The sequence below is a fragment of the Pelophylax lessonae genome, assembly GCF_965119305.1.
Source record: "Pelophylax lessonae genome assembly, chromosome: 3".
Taxonomy (NCBI): domain Eukaryota; kingdom Metazoa; phylum Chordata; class Amphibia; order Anura; family Ranidae; genus Pelophylax; species Pelophylax lessonae.
The window spans coordinates 186,117,181-186,129,992 of NC_138770.1; the positions used below are offsets into that span (position 1 = coordinate 186,117,181).

The window sequence follows — 12,812 nt, forward strand, 5'->3', positions numbered from 1 at the left end:
TTACCCATTTGCCAACAACACCTCTCTTCTGGAGACAGGGCTGGTCGCATGATCCCGAGTTGCATGGGTTCAGGCATATCTGGAGTGGCACCGGTAGGAGCAGGACAGACAGGGACTGGTCCAGTTGGGAAAAAACGTGCGGGAGGAGTCGCCCGTGGCAGCATCCAGGTTGGCCGAAACTGTTGTGGAGGCCACTCTGCCCGGCGCTCCAGGAGCCGGCGGTCGATCCGAATGACCTGGGAATTCAGATCTTCCAGGGTGTCAGGTATACCCACTCGGGCTAGTTCATCCTTCAGTCCTTCGGATAAGCCCAGGCGGAACTGGTAGCGCAGTGCCGCCTCGTTCCAGGAGGTTTCGGAACTCAGGCGGCGGAAGTCGGCGACGTAGTCCTCGACGGGCCTGCGACCCTGCTGGAGGACGTGAAGTGCAGCTTCTGCGGTGGAGGACCGCTGCGGATCATCATAAAGTTGAGCCATGGCCGTAAAAAATAATGATAATTAATTCCAGATGGGGACTGCTCTCCTCTAGAAGCCAATGGGCCCAGGATTGAGGCTCGCCTAGGAGCAAAGAAACGACAAACCCCACCTTGGTGATCTCCAGGGAAAAGGTCTGGGGCTGCAAGGAGAAGTACAATTGGCAGGCATTGCTGAAGGCTCGGAATTTACCCCGGTCTCCGGAGAATTTTTCGGGGTTCGGAACACGGGTTCCGGTGGCAACATCACTACTGTGGGACAAGGAGCAGATCCTGTGGACGCTGCAGAGGTGGACGGAGCTGATAACACTGGAGGGTTCCCCGGGAGAGTGGCGGATTGTAATCGTCCCTCTAGCTGTGTTTAACCAATCTGGAGGGTCTTCACGGCTTGCGACAGGACTGCGAGGTGCTGGCAAATTTCCTCCAACGGTGAGGCCTCTCTTGCAGGCTCCGACATGGCTGTGTTGTACTGTTATGAGGCAGGTGGAAGCCTGTCGTGCAGAGAAGGCATACCGTTGCCGGTGGGCGGAGCTTGGTTGGAAACCCGAGGTGAGTAGCACAGGCTAACCTGAGGTGCGGGGTCTAAGCATCCACCGGTCTTCACCAGAGCCTCTGATGGTGAGGATGGATTTGGCTGCAGGTGGATACCAGGTCGCGGTCCCCAGGGTCGCCCCACCAGGGGGTAACCGGTCAAGGTCCGAAGGTGGATGAGCCGATGAGGAGAATCCAGAAGAGTAGTCAAAACGAGCTGGGATCAGGACAGGCAGCAAACAACAAACAAGCGAAGTCAGGGACGAGCCAAAGGTCAACAGGTATCAGACAGGAAATCAACAGGAAGCAGGTTCAGAACACAGGAGAGCTGAAGACAACACAGCAAAGTGCAGTGCTGCTGAGCTGTTTAAATAAGGCAGCCTAGGTTGCAGACTCATGACAGCACATGCTCAGGAAGCGCTCCTAACACTATTACTTCCCTGGGGTCCCGCGTGGTGCTGCCATTTTGTAGTGGATGGTTGTTTTCAGCCTCTGCGGCCATGTTTTGGGTTTCCTATTGTCTATGCAGCAGCCATTTTCTTGAAGTCCAATGCATGATAGAGGCCCCTAGTGACAGTGTCAGCGCTTTCCCTTCCTGTTTGATCGCAGTGTGGCAGGCTGTTTGGCACTCTGGATCCAGCTCTGGTTACATAGTGGTGAGTCTCTGTGGGTATACAGCGCTGCGGGTGCGCTGATCCTTGTGGTGCTCCGAGCGGTGTGCAGGGTTTTTTGTTTTTTTTAAAGTTTTTTCTTTTGAGCACAGTGTGGCTCTGATTTAACCATTTAGCTCCAGGAAGGTGTATCACCACCTGACCCACTCCTTAAAGCTTCAGGACTTTCTGGGTCTCAGTCTGCCCTGGCAGCCATGACTGCGGCCCTGCAGTCACCTGTGTCAAAGGTTGATATGCCCTGCAAAGGTGGCCTAGCAAGATGCGCCCCCCGCCTTCACTTGTATCCTCTGCCTCCTCAAAGACTGAGGTGGATTTGGCTGCCGCAGACAAGAGTCAGCCCACTGGGTCTGCGTCCACGCAGCCTGAGTGCTCTAACAGTGAGGATGAATCCTCTTCCTCTGCAGCCATGCATGAAAAGGCGCTGGTGGAGGCATTGATGGTGCCAGTGCGGGAAACTTTAAAATTGGAGGACTCAGCTAATGCTGAGTCGGTGACGCCGGTGCAGTTTGGCACCTGCAGATCTTCCAAGGTGACTTAGGTGTTCCCCTTTCCTGCCTATTTTGACTAGATTGTCGCTATTCAGTGGGGATCCCTGAAACGCATGGTTGGAATGCCGAAGCCTTTCGCTAGGAGATATCCCTTTGAAGAGTCCCTCCTAAAGAAACTGTGACGGTTCCACCGTCGGTGGACTCTCAGGTTTCCAGACTAAATAAGTCCACACTTTTGCTAGTGGAGGATTCTCCATCCTTTTAAGGATCCTGTGGACAAGAGAGCTGAGGCTCTGGTTTGTTTCCTTTTCACTGTGGCAGATTCAATAATGAGGCCGGTGTTTGCTATCACCTTGGTATCCCAGACCTTAACGGAATGGACAAAAATTTTACGCCAGGAGATCTGGAAGGGGTTCAACATCCATCTGAGCTGGTGGATCAGTTTATCCGGGGGCTACAGTACGTTTGTGATGCATCTTTGGATGCAGCCCCTTTGGCAGGCAGAGCATCTGTGAGGGCAGTGATCCTTCCCCGCATGATTTGTTTGAGGAACTGGTCGGCCGACCAGGTTTCTAAAAAGGTGCTGACTAATCTTTTTGTAGGAGACCGTTTGTTCAGTGCCTCTATGGAAGAGATCATTAAAGGCCTTATGGGAGGTAAGAGTACCTTACTTCCGCAGGTTGCTAGCGGCAAGGAACTACCTCGTCAACATGGTCCCTTTTTTCTCGGCTCACAAGCGGCCCTTTTGTCCGACTGGATCGCAGGAAAAGGCTTACCATCATATTCCAATATATGTTGGGCACCAGCGTTTTCTTCGTTTTGCCGTGGGCGAGGAGCACTATTAATTTGTGGCGTTATCTTTTGGTCTCGCTTCTGCTCCTCGGGTGTTCACAAAAGTTTTGGCCCCAGTGTTGGCTTAGCTTCGGCAGAAGGGATCGCGGTACTCGGTTACCTGGATGATCTTCTTCTGCGTGTAGAGTCGTCTTCGGCTCTAGAAGTTGACTTGGACATTACTGTGCAAACTCTACAGGAATTCGGATGGACACTGAAATTTCAGAAATCGGCTTTGACTCCATCCACCAAGCTGGATTACTTGGGTCTGACGCTGGATTCAGCATCAGCCCGGGTGTTTCTTCCACAGGCGAAACTACGGAAGTTGCAGGATGCGATTCGGCTCCTGTTGTCCAACCGTCAGTCGTCGCTCAGGACTTGCATAAGTTGCTCATAAGTTTACACACCCTGGTAGAATTTGATTTCTTGGCCATTTTTCAGAGAATATGAACGATAACACAAAAATGTTTCTTTTACTCAGGGTTAGTGTTTGGCTGAAGTAATTTATCCATCAACTGCGTTTACTATTTTTAAATCCTAATAACCGAAACTCCCCAAATGACCCAGATCAAAAGTTTACATACCTCAGTTCTTATTACCATGTATTGCTTCCTTTAACATCAATGACAGCTTGAAGTCTTTTGTGGCATTTGTGGATGAGGCTCTTTATCTTCTCAAATGGTAAAGCTGCCCATTCTTTCTGGCAAAAAGCCTCCAGTTCCTGTAAATTATTGGACTGTCTTGCATAAACTGCACGTTTAAGATCTCCCCAGAGTGGCTCATCAATGATATTGAGGTCAGGAGACTGAGATGGCCATTCTAGAATCTTCACTTTATTCTGCTGTAGCCAATGACAGGTCAACTTGGCCTTGTGTTTAGGATCAATGTCATGTTGGAATGTCCAGCTTCTGGGTTGATGAATGCAAATTTTCCTCCAATTTTTTTTTGATAACATACTGCATTCATCTTGCCATCAATTCTGACCAAATTTCCTGTGCCTTTGTAGCTCACACATCCCCAAAACATAAGCAGTCCACCTCCGTGTTTCACAGTAGGAATGTGTACCCTTCATCATAAGCCTTGTTGACTCCTCTCCAAATGTAGCGTTTATGGTTGTGGCCAAAAAGCTCAATTTTGGTCTCATCACTTCAAATGACTTTGTGCCAGAAGGTTTTAGGCTGGTCTCTGTGTTGTTTGGCGTATTGTAAGCGGGATACTTTGTAGCATTTGCATAGTAATGGCTTTCTTCTGGCGATTCGACAATGCAGCCCATCTTTCTTCAAGTGCCTCCTTATTGAGCATCTTGAAACGGCCACACCACATGTTTTCAGAGTCCTGTATTTCACCTGAAGTTATTTGTGGGTTTTTCTTTGCATCCCGAGCAATTTTCCTGGCACTTGTGGCTGAAGTTTTAGTTGGTCTACCTGACCGTGGTTTGGTTCCAACAGAACCCCTCATTTTCCACTTCTTGGTTAGAGTTTGAACACTGTTGATTGGCATTCTCAATTCCTTGGATATCTTTTTATATCCCTTCCCTGTTTTTTACAGTTCAACTACATTTTCCCACAGATCCTTTGACAATTCTTTTGCTTTCTCCATGACTCAGAATCCAGAAACGTCAGTGCAGCACTGGATGAAAGATGCAAGGGTCTGTCAGGAGTCCAGAAACTCATTGACCTTTTATATACAGACACTAATTACAAGCAAACAGATCACAGGTGAGGATGGTTACCTTTTAATAGCCATTCAAACCCTTTTGTGTCAACTTGTGTGCATTATATCAGGCTAAAATCACCAGGATATGTAAACTTTTCATCAGGGTCATTTGGGTAGTTTCTGTTGTCATTATTTAAAAAGAGTAAACACAGTTAATTGATAATAAATGGCTTCAGCCAAACACTAACCATGAGTGAAAGAAAAGTTTTTGTGTTATCATTCATATTCTTGGAAAAATGGCAAAGAAATCATAAATTCTGCTAGGGTATGTAACCTTATGAGCACAACTGTGTGTGTGTGTGTGTGTGTGTGTGTGTATATATATATATATATATATATATATAATATATGTGTGTGTATTATACCAAATCTGTATTTTTAAAGTATTCTAGACCTGGGGGGGGGGGGGGGGGTAGAATTCAGTGGCAATAATGCTGGAACTCTTAAAGACTATAGGAATTTTATAATATTGCTTACTTTTGTGAGATACTGTACATACATATTGTGTAGTCGACTGTGTTAAGAGATTTCAAAAAGCAATGAAGATTGCAGCGCACAGTATTGCCATCTTGCTGCATTTATATCAGATTATTTTCTCTTGCGTCCTCCGACAGTCGCCGCCTCTTCATATTCGTCACAATGGGGTATTAGACTTTGCTCCCTAGGAGTAGCTAGGCAACAGAATATGTCAATATTAAAGCTTTTAACATATCCCACCCCCAGGGGGTGGTCCCCTCAGTCTATACCCTCCTGCTTCCTGTTCCATACCTCAGTTTCAATGTCTAGCTTTCAGGAGTAGGCTGGCTGTTTCTGTGCTGGGGCATTTTGTCTCAGCCTTTATCTTCTTTTTGATTTTATTTGAGTTTTTTTTTTCTCTTTCTTTACTTAGCTGTTACTTTTGTCAGCATTAATTAGTTCTTCTGATGAAGAGGATTATGCGGGCTGGGTCTCGGGCTGGCCCCCCTGGTCGCAGGTTGTGGGCCAGTGGCTTCCCAGCCTGCCATCGAGAGTTCAGTCAGGTATTTTTCCTGGCACATATGAACGACCCATCCCTGTTCGCTGCAGGGATGCTATGGTGAGGTGGCTACCTCGCTGGACGCCATGCGGTTTCGCACCACAGTCCTCCTGCGTCCTGGCTGCGACTCTCCCTGTCACATGTGCAGTGGCTTGATCGCTTGTGCGGGTTCCCCACGCCAATCAGAAGGTAAGTGTACTCTGTGTGGGGACCTGTCTGTTTAGTGGGTGTCAGTCTGGGACTGTGTAACCCTGCATGTCTGTTTCACACTGTGGGACTCCCTGTCTGGATGCTGCTGTGGGCTGCATGGAGGGGGGCTGTGATACACTGTTCTGTGTGCATAACTGTGTGATTTCTCTGTGTGACATGCTATATGTTGTAGGACATGCTGTGGATCATGTTTTGTGCAACATGCGGCTGTCCTTTTCCCTGGGCACACCGATCGATACAGCAGCAGAGTTCTCTCCAGGTTTTTATCCTCCTTAGTCCTGTGTTCCTTGCCTAAGTTTGTAGTTTTCCCCGTGGGGGTCACATTGTGCTGGTGTGTGTGTGCGGTGGGCTGCGCTAGCCGCGCTTTTAAAGGGGCAGTTACCCTTTTTTCTCCTGCACACTTCTGGGGGCATGGATTCTCAGGAAAGCAAATTTCCTCCCACTTTACTGGGTGGACAAGCAAGGGGCTGCTGCTGTTTCCCCTGAGGGGGGCGATTTGGCCACTGTTGTGGCTAACCTGGCTGCTCAGGTGCAGATGCTGGTGGCTGCTCAATCCACTAAAAGGCCCAGAGTTTCAATCTCCTCTGATTCAGAGGGCAAAGGTGATGGGGCTGCTATGGCCGGGGTCCCCTTATCGGGGCCCCGTTCGTCCCTGGACTTTGCAGGGTCGGAGGGGGATGCAGAGGTTGAGGGGGTTGATGATTCTCCCCCTGGCTCGTCTGAAGAGCTTGCAATCATGGATGAATTGGTTGCTTCTATCAAACAAACGCTGCATTTAAAGGATGAACCATGTCCACCTGCCGTTCTGGCTTCTTATGGGACTCAGCGGAGGCGCAAGACATCGCAGGTTTTTCCTTGCACTGAGGATTTTCAGCGCGCTGTTAGTGAACAATGGCGCAATCTTAAAAAGCCTTTTGCTGTGCCAAGTAGGTTCAAGCTGCGTTATCCCTTCACTCCCGCCACTGATGAACGTTGGTGTGTACCACCTCCGGTGGATCACGCGGTGGCGGTTTTGAATAAATCCACTGTGATTCCGGATGTTCCGGGACGCTACGGACAGGAGACTGGAGTCTCTCGCCCGTCGTACTTACTCGGTTACCGGTTCCATGCTAAAAGCTATTTTTGCTTCCCTTATGGCAGCTCAGGCTGTTGCGGATTGGACGCAAGTACTCAGGCGTGTCCTGGTGGCTGATTCTGCCCCGCCGGCGACGTTGGCTATGGTGGATCAGATCCATCAGGGTGTCATGTATTTGTGTGATGCGGAATTGGATGTTATTCCTTTGGCTGCACGTGTGCACAGCGTGGCGGTGTTGACACGCCGTTTGATTTGGCTAAAATTTTGGTCTGTGGACCAATCGTCTCGCAAGATCTTGGCTAATTTGCCCTATTCGGGATCTCGCCTTTTTGGCGACTCACTGGATAGGCTGATTAAGGGGATCTCTGGGGGTAAGAGCACGCTCTTGCCCCAATCTCACAAGGCTAAGGGCGCTCAAGGTAAGAAGCACGCTTCATTTAGGCCCCCTCAGGGGTCCTTTCGTGCCTTTCGGTCGCACTATAAGAAAACCGTGGGCAGGTAAGCAGAAGTCCGGCCAGTCCGGATCCGCTGCCCATAACAACGCGGCCTGAAGGGACGCCCTCACCCAGTTCTGGGGTGGGGGGACGTTTGCTCAGTTTTCTTCAACCCTGGCTGGCCCGCGTTCGGGACAGGTGGGTTCAGGAGATCGTTCGGTCTGGGTACAAGATCGAGTTTCTCTCTCGGCCGGTGAACAGGTTTTTTCCCTCAAACCTTCAACTGTCTCCGGAGCGTTTGCGGGATCTGCATCTGGCGGTGCAGGACCTGCGGGCTCAGGGCGTGGTGGTTCCGGTGCCTCATTGGGACAGATTTCGGGGGTTTTATTCAAATCTGTTCACTGTGCCCAGAAAGGAGGGCAAGGTACGTCCAATTCTGGACTTGAAAGCTCTGAACCGCTTTGTGCGGGTTCGCTAGTTCTGCATGGAATGCCTGCGCTCGGTGGTGGCTGCTCTAGTTCCGGGAGAATTCATGGTCTCCATCGACTTGAAGGATGCGTACCTACACATCCCCATTTTCGAGGGTCACCAAAGGTTCCTTCGATTTGCCATTGCTGAGGATCATTATCAATTCGTGGCGTTACCCTTCGGGCTCGCTTCGGCTCCGCGGGTTTTCATCAAGGTGCTTGCACCGGTTCTGGCCTTATTGAGAGCCCAGGGTATCTCAATCCTGGGGTATCTGGACGACATTCTGGTTCGGTCTGCGACCAGTCAGGGTCTGGTGAAGGACCTGTCCGTCACGATGCAAACTCTGCAGGTGTTTGGTTGGACGATAAACTTCCCAAAATCGACGCTGTGCCCGTCGGTTCGTCTTCCCTATCTGGGTATGATTCTGGATTTGGTTCAGGCAAAAGTCTTCCTACCGGAAGACAAGCTCAAAACGCTTCAGGACGAAGTCAGGTCCCTTCGGGACGTTCCGTGCTCATCCCTCCGGACGGGCATGAGGTGTTTGGGTTTGATGGTCTCGGCTTTCGAGGCGATTCCCTTCGCCCAGTTTCACACGAGGGATCTCCAGGCGGAGATCCTGTCCAGGTGGGACAGGCGACCACAATCTCTGGATCTTCAGATCTCGTTGAGTCTTCGCACGAGAAGGAATCTTCTATGGTGGCTGCAGTCCCCGGCGGTGTCGGGGGGCAAGTCTTTTCGTCCATTTTCGTGGACGGTGATCACCACGGATGCCAGCCTGTCGGGCTGGGGTGGTGTTCTGGGCGTTCTGTCCGCCCAGGGTACTTGGTCGGAGGAGGAATCCTCCCTCCCGATCAACATTCTGGAATTGCGGGCGATAAATCTTTGCCTACAACGTTGGACGGACAAGCTACAGGGCTGTCCGGTTCGGGTTCAGACGGACAATGCCACAGCGGTGGCCTACATCAACCACCAGGGGGGCACCAGGAGTGCCCGAGCGGCTCGGGAAGTAGCCGATATTCTGTCTTGGGCCGAGACGCATGTCCCGGCGATAACGGCAGTTCACATTCCGGGGGTGGAGAACTGGCAGGCGTATTATCTAAGCCGCCAGACTCTGGACCAGGGGGAATGGTCGCTCCACCCGGAGGATGTTGTGCCGAAGTGGGGTCTTCCGGATGTGGACCTGTTCGCGTCTCGTCTGAACAACAAGGTGGGGAGGTTCGTGGCAAGGACGCGCGATCCTCGGGCAGACGAGTCAGACGCGTTAGTGGCTCAGTGGCATCAGTATCGGCTGATGTATGCATTCCCACCAATTCAGTTGCTGTCCCGGTTCCTTCGCAGGTTGTCCTCGGAACCGAGAACGGTGATTCTGGTGGCGCCAGACTGGCCCCGCCGGTCTTGGTACGCAGACCTCGTGAATCTGGCGGTCGACGCTCCATGGAGTCTGCCTCTTCGGGAAGATCTTCTGTCTCAAGGACCGATATTCCATCCTGCTTTACAGTCGCTGGCTTTGACGGCCTGGCTGTTGAGACCGAGGTCCTGAAGGATAGGGGTCTCTCTCCGGAGGTCATTCATACTTTGATCAATGCTAGAAAGGCCTCTTCGGGGGAAGATATACTACCGTACTTGGAAGGCCTACTTTGCCTGGTGTGAGTCCAGGGGGTATTCCCCTCGCTCATATTCGGTTTCGAGAGTGTTGGCTTTCCTTCAAACGGGCGTGGACCAGCGTTTGGCGTTGGCCACGATTAAGGGTCAGATTTCTGCTCTGGCCGTTCTTTTTCAGCGCCCTGTGGTGTCTAATTCTCTGGTTAGCACCTTTGTTCAAGGGGTGCGGCACCTGGTCCCTCCTCGGAGGGAGCCTTTGCCTCCATGGGACTTGAACCTTGTTCTGTCCGTGTTGCAACATGCTCCCTTTGAAAAGATCAGGGAGATCTCGTTGCCTCTGTTGTCCAAAAAGGTCGCCTTTTTGGTGGCGATCACTTCGGCTCGCAGAGTTTCGGAGCTGGCAGCTTTGTCGTGCAGGTCTCCGTATCTGGTACTCCACTTGGATAAGGTGGTCTTGCGACCTAATCCTTCTTTTCTTCCGAAACGGGTTTCGGAATTTCACCTCAATGAGGACATTGTCTTGCCTTCGCTTTGCGCGAAGCCTAAGCATCCGAAGGAGGTGGCTTTGCATTCCTTGGATGTTGTCAGGGCGATCAGGGTTTACCTGAATTCGACAAAATCCTTTCGCAAGACGGATTCTCTCTTTGTCCTTCCTGAGGGACCTCGGAAGGGCATGGCGGCGTCGGCTTCTACCATCGCCAAATGGATCAGGCAGACCATTGAGCAGGCATATGCTTTGAAGGGAAAAGTTCCTCCTATGCCTGTGAAGGCGCACTCTACAAGATCCCTGAGTACGTCTTGGGCCTGTCATCATCGGGCCTCTGTGGCCCAGGTGTGTAAGGCTGCGACTTGGTCGTCCGTTCACACCTTCTCAAAGTACTACAAAGTGGATGTTCAGGCATCCGCAGATGCTTCCTTTGGCCGCAAGGTTCTGAGTGCGGCAGTACCTTAAGGTCCCTTGTTTTTTTGGGCCCTTGGCTGTTTGGGATGTTTTTATCCCTAGGTTATTTGTTCTTCCTGGGTTGTTGCTCCTGTTGAGCAAGCTTTTTTTCATGTTGCCCAGTTGGTTTCCTTCCTTTGGTAAGGTTACTTTCTCTGATGTGGAGACGGCGTTGCCTTAGGCGCGGCTGCGTTTCCCACCCCTCATGTTTGCACTGCTTTGGGACGTCCCCATTGTGACGAATATGAAGAGGCGGCGACTGTCGGAGGACGTAAGAGAAAACGGAATTTTTGTAAAATCTTACCTGTAAAATTCCTTTCTCTGAGTCCTCCGACAGTCGCCGCCCCCGCCCCTCTTTTGGGGTTTGTTTATGTACTCTACTGCTATTTTACTGAAACTGAGGTATGGAACAGGAAGCAGGAGGGTATAGACTGAGGGGACCACCCCCTGGGGGTGGGATATGTTAAAAGCTTTAATATTGACATATTCTGTTGCCTAGCTACTCCTACGGAGCAAAGTCTAATACCCCATTGTGACGAATATAATGAGGCGGCGACTGTCGGAGGACTCAGAGAAAGGAATTTTACAGGTAAGATTTTACAAAAATTCCGTTTTTGATTGGTTTCTATGGATTTCTTCACTTTGTGTACAGTCACTATTTTTTATAGAGTGACTGGGGCATACAAAGAATGATTCTGTGCACCTTAGCAGTTTGGGTAGCTGGGCCAAGGCTAATGAAGGTTGCTTTTCACTTGTTACCTGCTTGGCCACTGTGCTCTTTTGGACAGAAAACCTCTGCATGTAAACTGTGCAAGATGATGATTAGTAATGCTGTCTGCTGTTACTTTATGCTTCTGCTTTGCTTTTCAGAGAGAATCCAATTGTGGGGAAAGGATCGTAGCAGACAAACCTGGACTGGGGAAATAGAACTGGAACAAAGTAATGCCAGACGAAAATACACAGCCACAATCAGAGCTGGCGTTTGGAACAACTTGCAAGAACTTTACACCTGTATTGCAGGAATATTTCTGAAGACCTGGGAGAAAAATAGCTAAAACCCTGAGAAAATGGAGTCAGTATCTACTAGCAGAGCCAGAGAGTGATTGAGTTATTCTGGCCTGCGACAATATATACACACTGCTGGCAGTGCTTTGTAAACCTACAGATGCTGCCTTTCATTTCTCAGTCACATTCCCCAGGAAGTCACACGTCATGTTTGAGTTGTCTGTTCTCGATTTAGCTGTTGAGACTGCCATCTCTGATAGAGGCCGCACACATGAATGTTGGAAATCCTGCTTGGTGTGCTCAGCGTCGTACAATCACACACAATCCAGATGGGACCCCGTGTCTGTCTGTGAACGGCCAGGGGCTGAGTGAGAAGTGCGATTGCCAGTTTACAAGGAATTGTGGTTCAGTGCTGGGGAGGAGGAGCCTTGGCAGAAAGCCACATTGGACTGTACCACATATCCCTGCACTAGACAATTCAGGGTATTCAGACCTGTTTTTCTTTAAACGGTACAAATTGATTTTAATGTTATTTATTTTTTCTTTTTGCTAATTTTCGTTTTATATTCACGTCCCAAGTGAATATTTCCCCAGTAATGTTTTTATGGATGGCCTGATAAAGGCACAGACTCAATGGCACACTTTCGTAATATATTCAGAGCTGAAGCAAGACCCAAAATAGTGCTATTGGCAAATATTTGTATCATAATGTTGAGGAAAAAAAAAAAAAATAATAAAAATAAATATATATATATATATATATATATATATATATATATATATATATATATATATATACACACACCATAGAAGTTTGTAGATGGTTTCCAGACACACACTAAAAAAAATATGGACTTTTAGCATCAGTCTTTTGATGGTGCTGTCTACTGTAAACTAGTTTAGTTGGTTTCTTTAACCAAATTAGGGGGTTAAAGTGAAATTCGGCTGGTACTTCAAAACAGTTTATGTATTAAACTGCAGGAGATACATTAGCAGACCCTTGTTCTGCTACTGTTGACATCCTCCTAACAAAAAGTCTGAACATTTGGCTATGGTGCTCCCAGCAGAGAAATGCATCAGAACTGATTCCTTATATGACGACGATCATTGCGTGGGTGCAGGGTCTCATGCAGCTCAAATGGGTTATAAGTAAAAGCAATGAGGCAGTGCAAGTATACAGGGTGCACTCTCTGAGGAAAACAAATAATTAAATTGCACACTTTGAGAGTGACTGTAAGCTCCAGATGGCAGGTATCTGAGGATAGTGTGTCAGGTATAAAATTAAGATCTTTCCAGGTCCCAAGCTAATATACTGGAGATTATAAATTTTGTGCCATTTTTCACCTACAGGCAC

The 12,812-nt window shown here is 49.2% G+C and overlaps 1 protein-coding gene across 1 annotated transcript in view; it reads left to right on the forward strand.

The window, feature by feature from the left end:
• RASA2 (RAS p21 protein activator 2) overlaps positions 1-12,123 on the forward strand; it is a 451,771-nt gene extending 439,648 nt beyond the window's left edge. The window contains exon 24 of the mRNA XM_082249978.1: positions 11,324-12,123. Within this exon, the coding sequence (XP_082106104.1) occupies positions 11,324-11,354 (31 nt within the window). The 3' untranslated portion in view covers positions 11,355-12,123. The remainder of the gene's footprint in view (positions 1-11,323) is intronic.
• The last annotated feature ends 689 nt before the right edge of the window (positions 12,124-12,812 follow it).